Source organism: Epinephelus lanceolatus, chromosome 9, assembly GCF_041903045.1.
Source record: "Epinephelus lanceolatus isolate andai-2023 chromosome 9, ASM4190304v1, whole genome shotgun sequence".
In the NCBI taxonomy this organism is placed as follows: Eukaryota; Metazoa; Chordata; class Actinopteri; order Perciformes; family Serranidae; genus Epinephelus; species Epinephelus lanceolatus.
The window spans coordinates 8,462,780-8,487,298 of NC_135742.1; the positions used below are offsets into that span (position 1 = coordinate 8,462,780).

The following is a 24,519-nucleotide window of genomic DNA, read 5'->3' on the forward strand; positions in this document are numbered from 1 at the left end:
CAAGTCTGATCCAAAGTGTCTCCACCGTAGATCGGAAGTACCTCTGGGGTACCGATCGCTTGATCAGATTGGGATCTGGGTGGTTTGGAGGTCAGGTTGATGCCTTGAGCTTGTTGTCACGTACCTCACGTCAGTTTTTGTGGTGTGGCATGTTGCACTGTCCTGCCGTGTGCTACGCTGCCATCAAGGAGTGTCGTTGCCATGAGGGGGTGTACTTCGTCTATAATGTTGTCTGAATGGGTGTAACGCATCAAGTAGTATCCAGATGACTGCCAGGATACAAGGTTTCCCAGCAGTACATTGCACTGTTGTTCACCTCATTTGCCAGTGGTTATATCTTGGCTCATAGGTGTATACCATCTTCACAAGTTAAGAGATACTTTATCCAGGGGAGTTGACCTTTAAACTAAAGGTCAAAGAAAGCTCACAGAGACCTAATGACATTTAAAGCTCACTTGTTCTGCCAAAGCCCAGCAGCTGCTTTCTACTCTCTTGATATTAACTCATGACTTGTTCGTCAAATGAACTTAGACAAAGAAAGTTGTTTCTTTATTGTCACAGCAGCAGCAGCAGCAGCAGACTTCTCAGGTTCATGTGCAAACAAATGTGGTGAAAATCCAGAGAATTTACCTAAGAGCTCTCATGTTACCCAAGTTTTGAGTTACTGTTGTCTAACATGTTGCAAGCTTCTTTTTTGACTAATAGCAGGGCTTGTCTTATGCAGGATCAAACTGTGCCATCCTCTTTTTTGACTAAAGGAATAGCAGGGCTTGTCTTATGCAGGATCAAACTGTGCCATCCTCTTCAGCTGACACCTGACACCCCCTCACATGCCAAATACTCATACACACACACGTACTCTTCCATTGGCTGCACTTACAAATAGCTCCCCTTGGCTTGCCTTCATTGCTCTGGGTATGAAAAGGCCTTGGCTGGTAAGGAGGTCACTCACTTGCTGCCTATTCTCTGCTCAATCTGCTGCTGCTGCCCACTAGAAGGGATACAAGGACCAGACACCAGCATGTCAGACCAGTCGGAGTTTGACACAGACGTATGGACCCTGACCCGGTTTGTCATTGAGACTGGGCGCCAGGCGAAGGGGGCGACCGGTGAACTGACCCAGCTCATCAATGCCATGCTGACTGCAATCAAAGCCATCTCGTCTGCTGTGCGTAAGGCAGGGCTGGCCCACCTGTAAGTACCGAGGCACTGGAATGGGCTTACTGGGAACCATTGATGAATATGCACCATTACATTGCTGACTGATATAAAGAGATAAGTAGACCATTTGAATTTTGCATCACTTCCACTGCAGATTTAGGAGCAAAGAGTGACTCAAGGGTTGAGGCTGTGTTCCCTGAGGGTTTAGGAGCTGTCTGAGCCACACATGATATGACTGATTGTTTTGTATGGCGTACAAGTCACGTTGCTGTACTGCAAGCAAAGCCAGTGACATTTGTATGACTTCAGGTGTGTTTCAACACTCTAATCTGGAAGTGATAAAAGAACTTTTCTGGCAAGATAACCAGTTCTTTGTCAGAGAGATTGATATTGGAGAGAAGCCAAGCTAAAAGGGGTCGATTTCTGGCTGTAGTTTTGAGCTGAGGCTCTTGTAGCAGCCATAAGTTTTAGGTTGCACACAGATCTTGACATCCAAGCATGGCTCTGTTCCTAAACTCCGCCTTGCACAGCCAAACCCTGAACATACAGTAACCATTACAGTAACTGATGTAACTTGATTTTTTTGGCGCTTGTTGAGAGGGATACACAGCCTGAAAGTAAATGCTGCTGTTAAGATTTATAGGGTGAATAAGTGCAAGTACCCTTTAGGTGTTAAAGCAGCTGTGCGGAGCTTTTTACCATTTATAAAACTGTCCCTAGTTAGTATCACCCCCCCTTGAAGATCTGCATATTTATTTGAACCCAACAGCAACAAAAAAGCGTTTATTTAGCGTAGCCTCGGTCAGGTCGGACACAGCGTCAGTTAAACCAGAATATAGTCAGCAAACCAGAATACAGCACCCGGAGGCGGAAGTAAGTCTGCACGCCATTAAACCACAGAAGAAGAAGGAACCGTGTTTACGAGTAGGATTTAAGAAACAGGCTAAATGACATGTAGTAGGGAGTAGTGAATGATTTCGGACACATTGCACACTCTTGTACAGTAGGTGGTGGTATGCACCTGGAAGTTGTTTGCGATCCGCCAATAAATTGAGAGAAGAAGAAGAGCCGTGTTTACAGAGAGTGTTCTTCGAGTAAGCGGTACGCAACGGACATTGCTGAACACATAACAGTTTTACCAGATGTATCTATAAGGACTTGGTTGTACTTTCGATGTCATGGCGGATAAAGAAGGAGCACCATCTAAAAGAAAAAGAACAGAAGAAGGCTAAACGGGACAGTGATAGGGCTCGAGCCCAAACGCATGTAAACCTCGGTCGGGCATTCACCAAGTGGAGAGAGCTGAGAGATTTGAAAGGTTTTAAAACTGATCCTGAGTTGGCCCTTTTCCTAATCGACAGGTATGTAATTTTTGCTTTTATTTAGAAAGTTTGAAGTGAAACAACGTCTAACAAGTTGCGGTATATTCTCTAAATAAAAACAAAAATTACATACCTGTTGATTAGGAAAAGGGCCAACCTGTTAAACTGTTATGTGTTCAACAATGTCCGTTGCGTACCGCGTACTCGAAGAACACTCTCTGCAAACACGGCTCTTCTTCTTCTCTCAATTTATTGGCGGATCGCAAACAACTTCCAGGTGCATACCACCACCTACTGTACAAGAGACTACTCCCTACTACATGTCATTTAGCCTGTTTCTTAAATCCTACTCGTAAACACGGCTCCTTTTTCTTCTGTGGTTTAATGGCTGTGGGCCGCTGCGGGCGTGCAGACTTACTTCCGCCTCCGGGTGCCGTATTCTGGTTCGTTGACTTCCGCTGTGTCCGACCCGAGCCAGGCTACACTAAATAGCCATATAGAGAAAGGCTTCTTTTGTCGGTGTTGGGTTCAAATAAATATGCGGATCTTCAAGGGGAGGTGATACGAACTAGGGACAGTTTTATAAATGGTAAAAAGTTCCGCACATCTGCTTTAAACTTAGGTAAAGTGGCTGATATTCATGCAGTAATACTGAAAATAGTTGACATATTTAGGACTTTTAAGCAGTGTACGGACATGTTTTTAGATTTATAACACACTATAATGTAGTTGTATGCAGATGTAAGACTATTTTTTATTAAAATACAGTATGTGCAACATCATAACTCTTTCTGTGAAGACATGTTTTATTATTTTATCCTTCATTGTCTATTCATACAGCAGCCTCCAAATGCAGGTGCCCATAAGAGCAGCTACAGATACATTCATCAACACTACAGCTACAAGTGTTTCCCCTAAATTATTCATGGAATTCCACACACATCGAAATTATGTAACCAAACACAAGCCAGCATTGTTTGAAGCTAAAGGGAGATAATTGATGTTCACAAGCCGACTACATGCATCTTGGGGGGAACCACAGCTAGCTAGCTTCTGAATCTCTTTTTTTTTCATGGGTTGCATGCTGACAAGTTCTCTCTCCAATCTGCCGTCTCACCAATATAAAGAAACTAGATGGCACTCTGCTCAAAGCACCACATACTGCTATTTCACCTAAGCTGGCTAATGTTACAACTCAGCTGAGGAGGTAACTGTTAATTTTACATCTCACGCTATCATTATCACCAGCCTCTCATCCATGAGTAGATGCACACTTCCTTCTGCGCAATGATACAGTTGGCAGGTGTAGTTCAGTAGAAAGAAAACAGTTCCTACATGAAGCTTTTAACAACAAGGTCTGTAGATTACCTTGAGTAAGCCGGTCATGATGTCTGGAAAGAGACAGCAGTAAAAGTATAAAGCTTCATGAATTGAAAACAAGTACCTTGAAACTGTATGTTTAAGGGAACTAAAACCATTTTTAAAATTCATACATGTTATTCCTATGGTCTGTGGAAGTCCAAAAATATTAGTAAACATGAACAGGTCCCTCCCAAATCCAAAAACTAGAGTGCTAAACTCAGATTTGCAATGACAAAGGGTATAAAGTCTGGAGCTGCTCCATAGACAAGGAATTGGGAAGGATGTTCCCGATGACATTGAGAGCACTCAGTGGAATGATTTCAGCAAATGGGTACATTTTGTGCTTCAAAACTGAGAACACTACAGTAGCATAAAACTAATTTTGGTACCTCAGTGAATGTACTTAGTTACATTAAAGCACTGTGTGAGACTAAAGCTGAGCTGCTGATTGGTTGGTCCCTTGGTCCACACAGGCAGGGCTTGGCGGGCTCAGTGAACGTGACAGGGGACGATGTGAAGAAGCTGGACGTGCTGTCTAACGAGATGGTCATCAACATGCTGCAGGCCTCCTACAGCACGTGCTGCATGGTGTCTGAGGAGAACGAGGAGCTCATCGTCACTCCCAAAGAGAAGAGGGTTAGTAGGGAACAGGAGCACGACGACACTGCATGATGATGGCTATACTAGGGATTTTCATGTTTTAAAAGTTTGTGCAGGAACACACCTGTCCTACAACTCACAAGTTGATAAGATAAACCTTTATCAATCAGTCTTTGCAGGGGTGCATTCAGGTGTTGCAGCAGCACATGCAATATGAAATAAGCAGGACTGTATTTTTAAGTAATAATAGTTTATGTTGTCACAGGGGAAGTACGTGGTCTGTTTTGATCCTCTGGACGGCTCCAGTAATATCGACTGCTTGGCTTCCATCGGCACCATATTTGCTATTTACAAACGGGTGAGTTTGACCTCTGCGGAGACACACAACTCATGCAAGCACTGACGAGAATATTCTGATATCACACAGTGTTCATATTTACTGCTGTTCAGTAAAAAAAAGTCCCGTTTTTAAATGATGTAACAGATGGTAAAGTTCAGGTAAAGCTGTTCCCTGCAGCTAAACTCTCTTTACACAGCACACACTATTGTTGTGCTTTTAAATGTAACTGTTTCAAATGTTTGTTTATATGATTATGGCTCATTGTAAATATTCACTGCTCTCCATACATTACCTACTGTGTGGAGGTGTGAGTAAATACACACAAAACAATCACAAATACGATAAGTAATGCTACAGAACAGAGATAAAAGGATTATAAACAGAGCTGATTAACCAATAAATTATGTATACACTGACATGATCTCAAATGTAGGGATTTGGTGGACTTTAAAACTGCACGATAAATGCATGAAGTAAAAAATAAGATGCCTCCAGACTGTGCCCAGATGTTTTTGGTTAAATATGATATACATATATCTTGTTTTGCTTGTTCCTTTGATTTTCAAGGAGGGGTAGGTGCAGTTAGCTAAGGATACTGAATAGATTCAGAATAAAAAGTGTCAAAGTGCAGTAAGAAGTGCAGTAACACTCTGCAGACAAAAGGGGGCACTGCTGTCCAGCTAATCTGAGTTTCAGCTTCCCAAACTGCATGCAAAAGGAGTCATTTAATCATTTAAAGGGATTGCAGTCTGTGTTATTGGCCTAGCATTAAGTGGGTTCAGGAAGTTAAACTAAATTCTGAGCCTCTACATTTGGCCCTATCTATCACCCTCTCTGTTGTTGTTTATTGAACCCTTTTTTGATGTAAATATTTGCATACAGTTCTTGAAACAGACACTTCTAGGAGACTGAAGTCTACATGATGCCACTGTTCATGTTTTGTTGGTTTATTTCAGACATCGGAGGGGGAGCCCACAGAAAAAGACGCCCTGCAGCCGGGAAAGGACATCGTGTGTGCAGGATACACCCTGTACGGCAGCGCCACACTGGTGGCCCTCAGCACTGGCAGCGGCCTCAACTTCTTCATGTTGGACCCGGTGAGTATCTCACACTCACTGCTATTAAAGCTGGGGCAGGCAGAAATCTGGATAAAGGAAAAATATACCCTCCTCCTGCAGCTCTTCCCTGTCTTTCCCACGCCCCTCCCACCAAACAACCACAGACGTGCATGTGCTCCATAAGGTAACCCAGTGTTTCCCACACATTGATTTATTTGATATTATGTCATTGGGCTCAATGCGTTCGCTCAGCCCCTCCTCGTCCCATTCTCTTTCTCTGTTTATCAGAACACAAATGAGACAAGAATTAGCTAGCTAGCCACCCTTACAGTCCCTCCACCTCGCAGCTCGGGAGACGGACCCTCAGTCGGCGGTTGTGGTGGCCTGAATTTGGCTAGCAAAAACCCCTGCCACCCAGTGTCACAGTGGGCTGGTGGCCAGTGGCAGCATTAGGTCTAACCTGTGTAACTGCAGCAACAGAAAGTTTGCTGATTATGGTGTATGATTTTTATTGCTTCTGGACTATTATTGTAGGACAGAAATACCTGTGCATTGTATTGTATCATATCATATCGGCTCTCGCTAACATTAGCTAAGAAAACATAGACTTGAATCCGCAGCTGTGAGCCTTTAGCTCCACTTCGCAGAAGACTAAACTATTAGCAACATTTTCTCTCCATCTCTGAAATGCTTGACCAATATCGACCCGTGTTTCATTTCGTTTATCGTCAGACTCTCTGTTAGACTCTTTTTGATGAGTCCGTCTTTTATTTTTCGGTTGCTTTGTAGTGTAGGTGGTTGTTGCCAATGCTGGAATAGCAACTTTCTCTGCAGGACTCACCGCCATTGAATCAGGCTGCACCAAAGGGACGTGAACACACATCTGCATTAATAGAACAGCCAATACGAACACCCTCTCTCTGAAATGACCTGTGATGGCCAGAGTCTCCTGCCGCAGGTTAAATTTTCTAAAGCCTGAAAACAGAACCAAGAGGAGGTGCAGAATTCTAGTTTTCTCTCCGTCCACTTAAAATACAATATGCTCAAAGCTTGTTCTGGAATTTTTGCCCAATGACACCAAAATAAAATTGCTCACCCCAGATTTAAGAAAATCAAGATTTGTTGCACACGATGTATGGCTGCTCCCGTGCTTTATTCCCACACCAAACAAATAAGCAACGTTTCGCCTAATGTTGGAGGCTTCATCAGGCTGATGAAGGCTTCGAAGCCTGATGAAGCCTCCAACGTGAGGCGAAACGTTGCTTATTTGTTTGGTGTGGGAATAAAGCATGGGAGCAGCCATACATCGTGTGCGACAAATCTTGATTTTCTTAAGTTTTTCCTTTGATGTCAGCACCGATTGGAAAAAGTTTATTCGGAGGATGTGCATTCTTTATATTTGTTTCACCCCAGATTTAAACATTTCTAGGTTTCCTTGAATATCTGACATCCACCACTGTCTTCTCTGCTCTACCCTACTTTATTATCTCTCCTTTGCTGTCACTTTTTACTGTTATATGCTTTTATTGGCCCATAAGTGCTTTTATTTGAGAAAACATTATCCTGTCAATCATTCCTCCAGGCTGCACCTCTCCACAGTGCAATCGTGGATAGGGAAGACAGTAAACACACACAAATCCTTTTTATTTGGCAGAAAGTTTGTCCCACTTTAACTATCATCATCTGTATAGTATAATTCATACTATGCAGTGCAAAAAAGAGCACAAATTCAGGACTGATGTCATACCTTCAACCTTTTTTGTACGTATTGGAGGTTGTTTCACTTCTCAGTATCCCTGACTGGAGGTCATAGCATAATTTGTTTTATTTTTATCATCTCTCATTGTTGTTTTAAGTCAGGCAAACCCTTTAATTACTGTCCCACTCCCACAAGGACTTACTGATATCATATCATATTCTGCATCATACGCCAGAGTCAGACTTTCTTTTTTGGCTCCGTGGCAACAACCAATCATTGAGTATTTGCCTTAGAAAAGCAGCTTTAGTTATTACAGGATGAAAAGGGTTCAGTGTGTGTTTGTAAGTAATCTTGTTGTTGAGCGTTGTGCTGTTTTCGAGCATGCGATTCACCAACCACAAGAGATCTGCAGGCCTAAAGACAATAATGTTATTAGTGAAAAATACTGGGGTGTTGAAGCAGATGAAGCTACCCTAGTAGTACTAAGCACTGACTGGTTGTGAATGCTATCCAGGTCCACTGAGGGGTGTCCGGCAAGAACAATCCAACGTCACTTATTTCTTAGTTTCTTTTATTTTGTGCCACACAATCAACACACACTCAATTCTCAATAGGTGTTGTGGTTATACAGGTTGGTGTGGTTCTGTAAATACACATATCACAATTAAATTAATGCTGCCTGTAATGTTACAATAACCCAAGAAACTTTGAATAACAAACATATGTGAAGCATTCACCATATGAATATCAAACTTTAATAATAATTGGCACCTGAGCTAGTAAACCGCCAATAAACAGATCAGGCACACGTTCACAAAGAGAAATATTGTTATGACAATGCTGTCCTCTGTTGGTGAAGAAGGTAAATATCGGTTTGACCCTATGCTACGCCGCCCAGAGCCTCAATGTCTGCACTCAGTTAACACAGCACAACAGGCCCCAATGAAGTAACTTTACCAATCCAGTAACAGTGGCTAATATCTTAACTATATAAGAACACTGTAGAGCAACTAATCATTATCTAAAAAGGACATGCAATAGCCAGACTTGGGTCTTGAATGACTCTCAATAAATGCACGATTAATTAAAATGAAACATAGCATCCTCATCAATAAACACCTTTAACACACTGCAAAGTCCTGCACATTGTGCCTGTTCCCACCCATGGTTAGACTTACAGTTTGATGTACGCACACTAAAATGTCCACAATGTAAGTCCAAATCCAACAAGGGAAACACCATTAGAGGGCCACCGCTTAGATTATGGTGCTTCGCAGTAGAGAGCCAAAAGTGTTCTGATCCAAGAGTTGCAGAGCACAACCTTGCTGCATGCTTATTGGTGAATAGTCCAGGTGGAGCAGATGGATGCTGACAGAGAGAGGTGGTATTATATGATCCAGTTCAGTCTGGTATCTGCTATCATTTGTAATGGACTGTACTCCCTCCATAAGTATATTAAGGTTGTTCTGAAATATTTTCTTTCCCTGAAAACATATTATTAATACGATGTCCAGATGATGGTTTTTATACAAAAGCATACTGAGTGTGTTTTTATCCAGAATGGCTGCTGTCCTGATTTATAATGTTGTATGATGTGGCACTTTTTTAAACCTCTTTTTCATTCGAATCTACCTTAAAACAAATCTGACTGTTGCGAACTGAATTTAAATTCTCCGCCAAATTTAAGAAACTGATTTGTTAAAATAAATTTAGTCTTGTAGTTTGCTCTGGCGTTTGGATTATCCCACCTAAACACCATGTTCTTGCTCCTCAGGCCATCGGTGAGTTCATCCTGATTGAGAGGAACGTGAAGATCAAGCCAAGGGGGAAGATCTACAGTCTAAACGAGGGCTACGCCAAGTACTTCCACCCCTCTATCAACGAGTACCTCAAGCACAAGAAGTACCCAGAGGTAAGAACATACCACAAATTAAACTACTAGACACATCACAAACATAATTTGACCCAAAGCTTTGACATAAATCAGTTTTACTTTGTGTTTGTGGTTTTAAATCTGACACCTTTCAACCAAAGTTGTACATTTAGCAGCTGTTTTGCTGACACACGCAGCAACACTTGTGCTCCGTCCTGAGGCAGGATTTCAAACACCAGCGGCCTCTCACACTCGTCATGTGAATCCTGACGAAGCATTTGCTCTGGCAGAATGACTTCACGTGAGGACTTCTGGTTGGCTGCACACGGAAAAACATTTTTCCAAAGGGTGTCAGCGGATCAGAATTCTGTTAATGTTTCAGCTGCAGAAACAATGACGAGGAGAAGCTACTTTTCAGTGGTGAAGAAGAAGTACTCAGATCTTTTAATTTAGTAAAGGGCTTTAAATAATGCTCTGTTACATGTTAAATTCATATATTCAACTAGACCAATGTTATATATTTTGTTGTGACATTCCCACAAACGTTTCCAGCGATGTTCAAACCCAGAGGAATCAAGGACAGAGTGCATGTCATTTCATCAGATTTTCTGTTACGACAGACAATAAAGTTTTCTGAATCTGATCCGCATCATGTCCGCTTTGCACATGCATCAGGGTTGTGGTTGTCTGCCAGAAGCTGTCATAAACTGACTCTTTATCCAGTTTTAAGCCACATTTTTATGGTATGCTTTTAAGATCTTGGTCAATTTTAAGCCTTTTTTTTTGGCTTTTATTGGACAGGCCAGACTAAGTGTGAAAGGGGAGAAAGAGAAGGGATGACATGCAACAAAGGGCCGTGGGCTGGAATCAAACCCATGACTGCTGCGGCAAGGATATTGCCTTCGTACATGGGCTGCCAGCTTTACCCACTGAGCTAATGGGCGCCCCTTAAGCTATTTATTTTTACCAGATGAAGGCTTTTAAGTCATCAAACATCTCATTTCACCTCATTTTATTTTGACAGTAAATACTGATGTGAAGTAATTTGCCTTGTGAACCACTTAAAATCTGGTTGGCTGATGATACGGTTTGCTGCAGCTCTAACAGACTGAGCAGTGACAGTGATCAAGACCTGATTCTAAGTATGTTACTGTTGTTTCAGTGAGAATTTTACACTGTATAGTTACTCAAATAAGTGCACAAAAATACCCCTGACTTAAGGGTAAATTTAAGGTGAAAGTCTTGACTTTAAACGGTTGAAGTAAGGATGCTTCATGCAGCCAAGTGCCACAGTCAGTGTGGGCAAAGAGTGACCCACAAACATGTGATGGAGCAGTCGAGTGTGACCGTTCGATCAGACAGGACGAAGCTGGGTCAGCTGAGCTGCAGGATGGCGACACTGTTTACTGCAGGAAACATCGTGTTCCTCAGGAAACGGCAGCTACTCATGTGGAAACTCTGATCTCCACACATGCACAGTCAACACTTCTGCAGCAGTGCGGTCACGAACGTACTAAAAAATCTGTCATATTTTATTCGTCAGTTACCATTTTTATAGCTTCAGCAAAGCGGTTTGAAAGGAAGAATCCACTTAAGACCTGTTTTTGAGGATCAAACAACCTGTAGGCTTGAAAAGGTGGCTCTAAAAAGTTTGCAGCCTGCAGCAGACATAGTCGGCTTGAATTTACGTCGGTGAGAATGGATTCTGAAATTTACTCAGGGCAATGGCAAAAATGTAAATAAAAGTTTAAAAACTTCCAAGGAAACATTTCAAACCACTCTCACAGCAATGATCCACTTTTCCTCTGTCCAGTTTACTCAGTGTGTTCCAAACACTTCCACCAGAACGGATGGAGCTGTTTATATTTATCATTTGTCATTTGCAGCTGCTTTTGTTTACGTCAGTCAAGTTTTCTTTTGGAGAAGCAGAGTTTAGTTTTAATGCACCACATACCTGGAAACAACTCTTAAGACTTTTTTTTGTTTGCCACTGCCCTTTACTAAATCAAATTTGGGACCATTTATTCATACCTTGCATTTCATTTTATTCTGTTTTATTTTACTCCTTCAAATCCTAGTTTTAATATCTTCATTTTACCTCGCGTAAGGTTTTTTCTTGATGCCTTTTACATTTTATATAAAGCACCTTAAATTGCCATGTTGTCCAAAGGTGAATACAAATAAACTTTCCTTACTATTTTTGGGTATTAAAGGTATTCTCATAAGATACACACAAACACAGCATTATTTAATAGCATCTTTCATACATGAAACATGGTTCAAGGTGCAGTACAAAGCAGAAATTCTGATGCCGATGTTAATACCAATTCAGTGATCAATTTAAAGGTTAAGTTTGCATGTTCTCCCCGTGTGCGCGTGGGTTTAATTGGTGACTCTAAATTGTCCGTAGGTGTGAATGTGAGTGTGAATGGTTGTCTGTCTCTATGTGTCAGCCCTGTGATAGTCTGGTGACCTGTCCAGGGGGAACCCCGCCTCTCCCCAATGTCAGCTGGGATGGGCTCCAGCTCCCCCGTGACCCCTAACAGGAGAAGCGGTTACAGAAAACGAATGAATTAATTAATGAATTTAAAGGTGCAGTACTTTAAATTGTGTTGGGAGGCAGTGTTGTAGGCATGAAAAAGACAATGTCAGTTGTGCCTTCTCTTCTGCGAACACCTTAAGTTAATAACCGTCATTGAACGCTCATCATCATGTTACACTTCACATCATGATACAGCACAATTCCACAGCAAACCACATTGTTACTCACTGTTGTGTGTCGAAATAGCCAAATGTTGCCTCACAAGGATTTACTGGAATGCAAATGTTGCTGAAAAGACGTACAGGAAAGTTTAAATCTAGTTCAAAGGTGGTATCATTCTTTCTTTCTTTCAAACCTCTTTGCTTGTTTGTTAACCTGTTTGAAACATGTCACCTGTTGAAATAAAACTCTCGCCATAACAAGGCTGCAAATGCAGAACGACTCCCAAAACTGAAGTCTGGAAAATGAGATGAAGAACACATTGTAGTACCTATGTGTTACACAAATCTTTTTAGAACTTCCTAAACCATTTGCCTGAGTTGGCTTTTCTTCAAAAAAGTTTTTTTTTTTTTTCAAATTCGAGCCAAAAGAAGAAGACTGTAACATGAGATTTAACACTGACATACTTTTAGAAATATTGGATTGCAAACTGTCGTTCCTGCCAGCATTAATAAACTTTTAAAACTTGTAGTATTTTTTTAGAATAATTTTCATTCACAACTTTCCCACACCCTCTTACTACTCTGTCTACTCTCTTTTTCGTTTTCTCTTCCTCTAGGAAGTTTCATGTTGTCTCAACTGTTGCCAGCTGGATGTGTGTTTTCTGAGAGAGTTGCGTAGCATGGGAGGGTCTGTTTTTGGGAAATACTATGCACACACACACACACACACACACACACACACACACACACACCACTCCCTCATGATGACTGGGATGTGACTCAGCAAGCACATGACTGTGCCGTCTGAACATGAGGCTCACTCCAGGGCAACTCCACTCAGATTAAGACAAGAGTGCTGTTGTGTTTTAAAAGTGGAGTTTGGTGCGTTGAGCATTTAAGTGTGGAGTCAGTTAAAGAAACATGCTGATATAAATAAAAGATGCTCAGATACACCTCCCACAAATAAAACCGGACAGTTCATCCTCTGAAAGTCCATTTGTTGAGCCAAACAGTGATCTAGAAACAGCCTGTTTTTGCAGGTTTGTGTAACATGAGTCTCCTCCTCTGGCAGGATTAACGTACGTTCCAGCTGCTGCAGACGGACTTTGACCCGTCTGTTGTTTGCTCTTTGGTTTTTTTATCATCGGCAGGTCAGAGCGGCCCATGACCTCTGAACGAAGCACGTCTGCTGTATGTGCAACTTTCAAACCAGCTGCCTGACTGACCTGTTTGTATATTACCCTTTGTTAATTATACTGTATACAGTGTGTCATCTACACGGGATATCAACATGTGTGAAAGCCATCTGTCACTCTGATACCCAGAAAAAAATCTACTGTATGTATACAAACCAGTTTCCTTTCATAAGCAAAATGCACTGTCATGTTTTGTTTCTCAAAATAAATAGAAACAGGGCTGGCCCCAGACTTTTGGGGGCCCTATGCAGGATTTGGTTCGGGGGGGACACTAATTGTAACATGCTGCCACTTCACATGGCACTGAACCAACCTGTGCACTGTTAATATTAGCTTAGGCACACTAGAGATGCTCGGATGGCATTTGAGCGCACCCGAATTCTCGTGTACTCATCAATCATCCACCCGCCACCCACCCAACATAATTATCTTCTAAAATTTAGAGACCCGCACCCAACCCGCACCAAACATTAAGTTATTGTATTTACATTTAAATTATGTCCAGCCGTTTGTGCTCATTTGCTTTTCATATAGGTGCATTTTCTTGAATTAAACAATTAAAAGATTATCGAATGTGGTCACATTTCTAATGTAAAAATTACTCTAGCCTAATATTGTTTGCTCTGTTGCAATAATAAAAGTCTTTGAAGTAAGTCAAGTCCTCTTGTGCCTTGTTTTATGGAGTGCGCGGTCCCCTCCCTTTTTCATACGGGTAACTGACATATCCACCCGAAATTAATTGCAATGTTAATTTTTATTGGCCCACCCACCCGCGGATTGCGGATATCCACAGATGTTGCGGATATACAGTACAGGCCAAAAGTTTGGACACACCTTCTCATTCAATGCATTTTCTTTATTTTCATGACTATTTACATTGTAGATTCTCACTGAAGGCATCAAAACTATGAATGAACACATGTGGAGTTATGTACTTAACAAAAAAAGGTGAAATAACTGAAAACATGTTTTATATTCTAGTTTCTTCAAAATAGCCACCCTTTGCTCTGATTACTGCTTTGCACACTCTTGGCATTCTCTCGATGAGCTTCAAGAGGTAGTCACCTGAAATGGTTTTCCAACAGTCTTGAAGGAGTTCCCAGAGGTGTTTAGCACTTGTTGGCCCCTTTGCCTTCATTCTGCGGTCCAGCTCACCCCAAACCATCTCGACTGGGTTCAGGTCCGGTGACTGTGGAGGCCAGGTCATCTGCCGCAGCACTCCATCACTCTCCTTCTTGGTCAAATAGCCCTTACACAGCCTGGAGGTGTGTTTGGGGTCATTGTCCTGTTGAAAAATAAATGATCGTCCAACTAAACGCAAACCGGATGGGATGGCATGTCGCTGCAGGATGCTGTGGTAGCCATGCTGGTTCAGTGTGCCTTCAATTTTGAATAAATCCCCAACAGTGTCACCAGCAAAACACCCCCACACCATCACACCTCCTCCTCCATGCTTCACAGTGGGAACCAGGCATGTGGAATCCATCTGTTCACCTTTTCTGCGTCTCACAAAGACACGGCGGTTGGAACCAAAGATCTCAAATTTGGACTCATCAGACCAAAGCACAGATTTCCACTGGTCTAATGTCCATTCCTTGTGTTTCTTGGCCCAAACAAATCTCTTCTGCTTGTTGCCTCTCCTTAGCAGTGGTTTCCTAGCAGCTATTTGACCATGAAGGCCTGATTGGCGCAGTCTCCTCTTAACAGTTGTTCTAGAGATGGGTCTGCTGCTAGAACTCTGTGTGGCATTCATCTGGTCTCTGATCTGAGCTGCTGTTAACTTGCCATTTCTGAGGCTGGTGACTCGGATGAACTTATCCTCAGAAGCAGAGGTGACTCTTGGTCTTCCTTTCCTGGGTCGGTCCTCATGTGTGCCAGTTTCCTTGTAGCGCTTGATGGTTTTTGCGACTCCACTTGGGGACACATTTAAAGTTTTTGCAATTTTCCGGACTGACTGACCTTCATTTCTTAAAGTAATGATGGCCACTCGTTTTTCTTTAGTTAGCTGATTGGTTCTTGCCATAATATGAATTTTAACAGTTGTCCAATAGGGCTGTCGGCTGTGTATTAACCTGACTTCTGCACAACACAACTGATGGTCCCAACCCCATTGATAAAGCAAGAAATTCCACTAATTAACCCTGATAAGGCACACCTGTGAAGTGGAAACCATTTCAGGTGACTACCTCTTGAAGCTCATGGAGAGAATGCCAAGAGTGTGCAAAGCAGTAATCAGAGCAAAGGGTGGCTATTTTGAAGAAACTAGAATATAAAACATGTTTTCATGTTTATTTCACCTTTTTTTGTTAAGTACATAACTCCACATGTGTTCATTCATAGTTTTGATGCCTTCAGTGAGAATCTACAATGTAAATAGTCATGAAAATAAAGAAAACGCATTGAATGAGAAGGTGTGTCCAAACTTTTGGCCTGTACTGTATGTGCAAGATTTGCATCTCTAAGGCACACATAATGTATAAATGACCACTCTAAGTGTTTTTTTTTGTCTCTTTTGACCAGAAGTACACTTTTGTTTCCATACTTTCAACAACACCTTTGACTCCCGCTTTAATACGAAGGGAAGTTGGGGCCTCTGTATAATTTGCAGAGCCCAGCGCAACTTGTGTAGTAAGCCAGACGCCCGAACCGCCTCAACTGACCACCCCACCGAGGAAACTCACTTCGGCCGCTTGTATCCTCAACCTCATTCTTTCAGTCACTACCCAGAGCTCATGACCATAGGTGAAGGTCGGGACGTAGATAGACCAATAAATCGAAAGCTTCACCTTCTGGCTCAGCTCCCTCTTCACCACGACAGTCCGGCACAGCGCCTGCATCACTGCAGAAGCTGCACCAAACCACCGATCCATCTCACGCTCCATTCTACCCTCACTTGTGAACAACACCTGATATACTTGAACTCCCTTACTTGGGGCAGTAACTCTCTCCCAACCCAGAGGGAGCAAGCCATCGTTTTCCAGCAGAGAACCATGGCCTCAGACTTGGAGGTGCTGACTCTCATCCCGACTGCTTCTCACTCGGCTGCAAACTACCCCAGTGAATGCTGGAGGTCACAGTGTTTTAAAGCCAACAGAACCACATCATCTGCAAAAGCACAGATGCAATCCTGAGGTCACCAAACCAGACCCCCTCCTCCCCCCGGCTGCTCTCTATCAACAGAGAAAGAAAAGCTTTTGCATTTCATATTAGCTGAACAACATGACTGCAAAAGAGATCAAAGTTCTGTATCACATCTAGTGATGCCTCGTAGAACATGTGAGTGTCTATTTCAGTGTGTGCAGGGTCATAGATGAATGAAAAGCTGTGTGAACAACCTTTCCTTTTACATGCGGTACTTTTTTCTTTTAAACCACTTGTTGGGACTTGTTTTTACCAAACAGGTCATTTAAAGTATTTTTTAAGCTTAAACATTGAATTTTTTACAGGTCTCTTTTCTTTATGGAAATTAGAAAGTCAAATAAAGAGTGGCTTATCTAAGCGGTTATAACACGAGGTAGTTTTATGTAACGACCATGTTCAGAAGTGAGTGTGTGCTGGGCCTGTTAGCCTGGAGCCATTTGTGTGTTAAGTTTATAAAACAGTCACTTTTACTGAGTGCTTTAGACAACAGTTGTTTAAAGGTCCAGTGTGGTTGTAGGATTTTGGGGGAATCTATTGGCAGAAATGGTGTTTCATATTCATAACTATGTTTTCATTAGTTAATCATCAACTGAAAATAATAATATTTGTATCTACATACAGAGTGGGTCCTCTTCGGCCATGTTGTTTCTATAGTCGCCCAGAATGGACGAATCAAACTCTGTCTCTTGAGAGGCACATCCATGTTTTCAGCCACTGTTTGCATTGGAATCCATTGTAACTAACACGGGAACAAGCTGCTCTTTTATTTGATACAAATATGGGATACAGCTGTTTGAAAACATTCTTCACTTCATGTACTAATATTAAAAATATATCTTTACTTCCTGCAGGATGGCAGTGCCCCGTACGGAGCTCGTTATGTGGGCTCTATGGTCTCAGATATTCACCGCACCATTGCCTATGGAGGAATCTTCATGTACCCCGCAAACGAGAAGAGCCCCAAAGGAAAGGTAACTACTGACCTCCACAAAGCCATGTTACCGCAGCCAGGATCATCAGATTAATACAACCAGCATTTCGTTTTGACATCACTGAACAAAGGACCATATGCAACAGGCCGTAGCCTCATATCTGACTTCAACACATCTTATGTTACTGCGCGATTCAGTCAAATAACACTCCATATGCAGATCACAGAGGGAACACTCAACCCTGGTTTCCAGGGATCTTCAAATGTATTTTTTAAGGATCTAATAAAGGTCTACTATGTGTGCAGAATGATAGAATATTTTAGCGAGAAACCATAGTTTGCAGAGGTTACAGGCGGGACGGCATCAGGCTCGAGACTTTTGGTGACGCAGGCTAGCCCACCAAAAATCACCACCGCTACCACTCTGTATAGTCCCTCTCTCATAGTTAAATAATGGTGAAATACTAAACACTATATATCTACATAGACATGTGTTTTTGATGGGACAAATATAGTGAGTAAAAGAGTTGACACTACACATATTCACTGACATAATGCCATCATGTGAGAAAAACGAAAACAAACCACAAAACAGATCTTTACCACAAAAACTTTGGCTATACTTACCCTACATAAACTCCAAAACTTACGTATGAAAATCAAACGCCTGCACCAATTTACCAGAAAGTTAAGTGCAGAGGCAGTGACTTAAACTGGTGTATTAAAAGGTAACTTATTTTCAACCTCATGCTTTTGTGTCTGTGTCTAATGGAGACAACCATTTTTGTAATTCGTCCAGTATTGAGCGAGAAGGCTGCAGACAGCAGCTACAATTCATGCTGCAGTGTAACCTTTCAGGGCCTTTGTGCACCGTCAGTTTACATCCATTAGAAGTGTTTGTTTTTGCCACTGATAGGCTCAAGTGTTTGACAACAGCATGGAAAGGATCCCTACAGAGATAGACCATTTATTAAAGAGTAAAATCCTCTTTGTTTAACTAGAAACAGCACCAAAATTGTGATCACCAAAGCTATCAGACTCTGTTTAATTAAACAGTAATTTTATCATATTAAGCCCCTTTTACACTGCTAGATTTTCGGTGAATGTTGGGCTGTTTTGCAGGCGAGCTGCAAGCGTTTATACACACAGAGGCGGATTGGCGAGTTGATGCGAGGTGCCCAATTTTCCGCCTCGTAGGGTAGACATATTGGCAGAACCTTTTTAGTTTAAACAGACCGAGGTGGCCCTCCGCAATGAGAGGGGCTGTTGATGACTTGTGGGAGGAGCTGTTGATGACGCTGCACGTGCGAGCCACTGGCGGTGGACTAACAGGAAACAGCTGATAGCAGGAATTAGCGAGCAGCTAGTAGCAAGAGGGAAACACAAACCTGACAGACACTGTAAAGATGAGCAACTGGGGAGACAAGGAATTGTGCGCCCTCCTTGCCCTCACAAACGAAGAGGCCATTAAAAGTCAGATGACGGGGACGGTGAAGGACGGGACGACTTACGAGAGAATCGCTGAAGGACTGACCAGCCGCAGCTTCCCTCCCACGTCACTGTTTACATCACACGCTGAGCTACATGTTTTGTTACTTGCTCACGCCCCCCATTGCCCCGAAAAAGGCACATTCTGTATAAACAAAAGTAGGCAGGCGGCATTTTGCTGCACTCCCCGATTTTGTTTTTATACTGCCAATGCTGAAAGAAGACTGATTGGGCTTTCCTGCAAATTTGCACAATTCCTATCTAAAAGGGGCTATGTTAAAACACACTTCATTTAACATTAAGGCCAAACAATCCCAGTCACAACAGCAGTGTTGGAGATGGCGCAGACACATGAATGCCACTCTCCAAAAATATTTTGGAGAAAAATATGTTCAATTATAAAAAAAAGATCCGGGATATGAAATGTCAAGGTCCTGTAATTCGGTGCAATAAGGGAAGATGGGATGAATAAAAAGATTGGTATCTGTGTACAACACTTTTGATGCCAGCACAAAAGTGATGGATGGACATAATCAAGGAGATCTTTATAAGGGAAAAGACAGAGGGCTAGAGAAGCAATATTCCCGAGAAAATGGGAGAAATGGACTGTCTTTATTTCAGAGGATGGACGCAGCTTCACCGTGAATGTCTGGACAATAAAAGGACATTTAACATGCGGACTTATGACACACAGTCTTCTCTATTTAAAAATGCTTTGAATAAAGAGTTATAAAAAAACAAACCAACACAAACTTCATTCAAAGTCAACTTAAAAAAAAATATGAAACTTACAAAAATAGAAATAAACCATTTATTCACCCAGTTAGATGTAAAAATATGCCACAAAATTACTTTTTATACAAATAGATTCCAGTAGAATTGGCAATAGCAATTTGGGCTATTACTGATTAAACAAAAATGATGTTACTCTTTAATAAGAAGGTCTATCTCTGCAGAGATCCTTTCAGTAACACTGTCATACACTGTCAGTGGGAAAAACAAGTACTGTCTGTGTATGTAAACTGATGCACAAATCCTCCAAGTGTTAAGCAGCACTGTCTCAACACTGGCCCAATGTAAAAAAAAAAAGTTGTCTCCATTAATCAATGAGACACAAAACATGGGAACATAAAGTCCAGGTTGAAAATACCGCAGTTGCCCTTGTATGAACCTGTTGAAGCAGAGTCATGTGTCATAATGTGCCTCAGCAGGTCACATCACACGGCCAATCAGCGTTACAAGTCTTTTTTGTGTTGCAGCCTGATAAAAAAAGAATCAAATTTATATCCAGATTACAGCTGATTATGAGCCTCTGCAGTTCAAGGCACAGATTTAGGCATGTAACCGACACCCACACCCTCAGTGACAGACTGTACAGGATGTTTGCAGCAGTGTAATCTGAGGACGGAGGTGTTTTTCTCGCACTGAGATAAATAAAGCTCAGAGACAGTTGAGGCTCGTCATAAAGATAAACAGCAACCTCTCACCCATTTTCTTTCAGGCAGCTTGACTCTGTGACCCATTTATCCCGAGTATTCTGTCTTTATTTACATCTCTAACAGCGTTTTATTATCCATGTGCTCAAATTACAAAACAAAACAGTCAAATAAGATTCTATTTTTGACTTTAATAACAACACAAGTGGGACAGTAGCTTGATGGCAAAGCTCCTGAAAACATGACAGCACACAGATTGTTCCATAATGACCCACATCCTGAAATTACTCACTGTTAACTTTACGTGTTACATAGAGACAAGACAAGGCTACCTATTTAGATATTGCATTGTAAACACAGTGGGAGTTCAAAGGGCTTTACAAGTCTCATTTCCTTGTTTGCCTCAGTAACCAGACACAAATACTGATAAATAAATGCATATTAATAACAAATAAAATACACAATAAGTAAAAATAATAATAGTAATAATGATAAATGAGTCTATCCACCCTCAACAGACGCTTCTTCTTGCATAACATAGGTAATAAGACAGAATGAGTATGAAACAAATCAACAAAAACACAATTAGAGTATTGAAATGTTTTTTAATTTATAGTAAATGGCAAAAACCAATGCAGATGCAAACGGTAAATTTTTGGCATGAACATAAGATCACATAAGAAGTGGTTAAATTCAGAGTTTTATTTTACCAAATTATACAATACAGGATTGCATAATTAAATGTTGTCGTAGTTCCCTCCACACTACACAAAGAGAACATATATAAACATATGTTCAAAAATTTAAATGACAATAGAAAATAAACAATAAAACAGACAATAACAAAGAACAAACTATATAAAAGTAGTACCATGGAAACCAAAAATCTTTGAACTGTCCACCAAACTTAACCCGGGTTTTACACACACACTTCAATCGAAGTGTTCTGGGAAGTGAAACCGTTTAAACTTGGCTGCTTCGAGAACAATATTTTAAACAAACATTTCCAGAGTGAGGTTGCAGCGTCATTAAATGAATACCATAAATGTTTTCACCATAGACTTCCGTAGAAGTGAAGTATTTTTTACTCAAGTACTATACTTAAGTACAGTTTTGAGTTCTTGCAAATTATGTTTTATTATGAATTATGCTGTCCAGCTGTATATGAAATAATTAGAATTAGCTCCACTTTTACCAGCTGTAACATTAAAGTGATGAACACGTTATTGCATTACTAATTATATTCCAGTCTTGTTTCTGAAATGGACCATTAAGTGCTTTTACTTTAGGTACTTTGAATTAATTTTCATTCTTGCCAAAAACTGCAGTTCCTCAAACGGCCACTTGAGGCTGGCTCCAAAACAGAGTAAATCACCAGAGACCCCTGTGTTATAGCAACACTTACCTTTCTGGAAATTTTACACTTTTCTTTGATTAGGTCAAAATGCTATTAATAAGCTGATGGCACACTAAAATGTAAGTGAATTCCACCAGAGATAAAAACTCATAATTATACCATTCTCATAAAACTCCGACCAGCCATTGCATTCAAGCACCCTGTCTGTCTTCCCCACGTGGAGGCTTCCGACTGATATAACCGCTCGCGTAACAGCATTATATGTGACAGCACAGCATCCAGTTGCTAATGGCTAACGTTAGCCTACTGTAGCATAGCCTCTGAAACATTAACGTTATCTTCCTTGTGTGTTTCCACTTACTAGTCACGTTAAGGCTACTATCTAACGTTAGCACTGTAACCTTATTCTAAAACTCGTCAGTCATCACTGACTCCAGTTGAGTTTTAAAAATCCGGGGTTGTGTTTGACTGTCTTAGTTGTAACGTTACACTCGCTCTCCTCTTCCATGTATCTAACGTTACCTTGCCAACACCTACGTCTATCATAGACGTAATGAGGACGTAATGGAGGAGGGGGGAGTAGGCCTTTGGAGGGAGGTGGAGTTGCAGGAGGGGGATGGGACTTTGGAGGAAGGTGGGAGTTGTGGAAGTGCTGTGTGAAATGCAAGAAAGGTAAGAGTAGCTTTAAAATGTGCCGTTACAAAGTCATTAAAGGGGAAATCTGCTCTTCTCTAAAAATACTCTATGTGCATACATTGATCCAAAGACATTAACTTGCGTTTCTTTCTTAAATCTTCTCCCCACAGCTGCGGCTGCTGTACGAGTGCAACCCCATCGCTTACCTCATCGAGCAGGCTGGAGGCATCGCCACCACCGGCACTGAGAGGATCCTGGACATCCAGCCCCAAGCGCTCCATCAGCGGGTTCCCTTTGTGGTTGGCTCCCCTGATGACGTCAACGAGTACTTGACCTTTGTCAAGAAGTACCAGTGATTTACACAGGGATTCTCACAATGTTTCTATAAAAGGCCAGACTTTTGTTTCATCATGCCGAGAAGGTTATTTTTGGATCTGTATGTAAGAAGTGTGAGAGTTATTATAAATGTATGAGATGTCAAATCTCATAGAATTGTAGAATACTTGAATGTTATAATATCAATTATAATATTAAAACCAGATAATTTTTCTATAATGGCAGAATTATGCTACATAGAAATAGAAATAGAGTTACTGATCAGTATGATAGATAATTTGTGATCATCAGAAGTTTGTTCTCTGCAGCTTGTCCTTTTCAAAGTCATTAAACAGGATTTTTAAAATCAAATGATCACTGTTTTCTCCTGCCAAATGTTTTTGGAGTTTCAACATTAAAAAAACTGCTGAATGTTTCTCAGCTTGTGCAACATGTCCTGTATGTGTATATATATATTTCCCATAAGGAGAAAGAGGAAGAAATCAGTTTCTCATTCACGAATGATGTATTTTTGAATCTTTATTGACACGGTGAAAAGCTGCGCAGAGATTCTCATTTTGAGCAACATCCTGAAACAGTTAAATTAAGCAGCTGATTAAAGAAAGTTGTCACGTGTTCACTTGACTCAGCTTCATGTTCTCATCTGATGCACAGTTCAGGTCACGATCCGTCTCACTGCACCTTCATGGAGCAAATAATCCGACTGATTTTATTTGCTCTCCAAATTATAAAATCATAGATAAATGATTTTATTTTTTGCATTTAAATGATTTAAATTAGATAGTAAAAGGTGTTTTGTCACAAATTACAGTTAAAACATCTCCAGGTGAAACTCTGTCTGACTCTGGAGTTTAATTTGTAGAAACATACATTTTCAGACTGTTAATGATACACTGTTAATAGATCCCTCTTTTGTTACCCTATTTCCGTCTTTCTTTAGTTGTCTCCATCTTTCCGTCTTTTGTTTCTTTCTCTTGTGCCTTGTTTCATTGCATTTTTCTGAGTTAACAGGCACAAATACTGATAAATACATGCATAGAATCTCCTGTATTTTATTCATTTAGTTAACTGTACAATTAAACTGTCTGCACATTTGATGCAATGCCAGGATGAAAAAATTTGTACACTGAGTAAAAACTGAAAGACTGGTCACAATAAAATGTGCTAAAACTACTGGAGTCGTACTTTGAAATAATCACCATGGCTGGACACCACCAGTAGCTCAGGAAGTGCAGTCTCATGTTTTATTTGCTCTGGCAGATTAGCTTGATCTCCCTCCCGTTCTAGGATTTCCATCAGACGTGGCCTGGGTTGGGCCAATCCAACATGTTTACATAAAAGAGTGTTTCAGGAATGAGTCCTAAAACCTGAAAATGAGATAACATATTTGAACTCCCAGTTTCCTTGTCTTAATGTCAACAAGTTTTTCGTATGGGTTTTTGGTTAAATGGCTGAAATAAGGTCTGTGGTTAGAGATTTTTACGTTTCATTGTGTGACATTAAATACGCCGTGACTTTCATTTAAAAAAAAAAGGCAGATGCTAAGAAGTGTGTCATTATGCTGAACACGGCTTTACAGCCTTGTTGTGGTGGTGACGTTGAAGTCACAAGACTATAGTTTGTTTATAGTCTAACATCTGTTTTCACATCTGACGATTGCGTTTCTTCTTCAAAAATCATAACAGTGGTGTTAATTAGTGAAGATTGTCTTGCTGAACAAAACATGTAAGTATCATAAACTTTGTTTGTTGCAGAGCTGATTTTCTGCATTGATCCAAAATCCAATGGCAAAATCCCAGAGGCGTTGTTGCAAGTGAGCCAGGGAGATGTTAACTGAGGGGTTGGCGTACAAAAATCGTCATCCCTGCACCACTCTATGG

The 24,519-nt window shown here is 41.1% G+C and overlaps 1 protein-coding gene across 1 annotated transcript; it reads left to right on the top strand.

Annotated features, from left to right (window-relative positions):
* The first annotated feature begins 861 nt into the window (after positions 1–861).
* On the top strand, positions 862–23,812 carry fbp2 (fructose-1,6-bisphosphatase 2). Its single transcript, XM_033620616.2, has 7 exons — positions 862–1,194; positions 4,319–4,481; positions 4,711–4,803; positions 5,742–5,882; positions 9,317–9,454; positions 17,307–17,426; positions 22,474–23,812. The coding sequence occupies exons 1-7, from the start codon at positions 1,022–1,024 to the stop codon at positions 22,657–22,659; spliced, it is 1,014 nt and encodes a 337-aa protein (XP_033476507.1). The 5' UTR covers positions 862–1,021; the 3' UTR covers positions 22,660–23,812.
* The last annotated feature ends 707 nt before the right edge of the window (positions 23,813–24,519 follow it).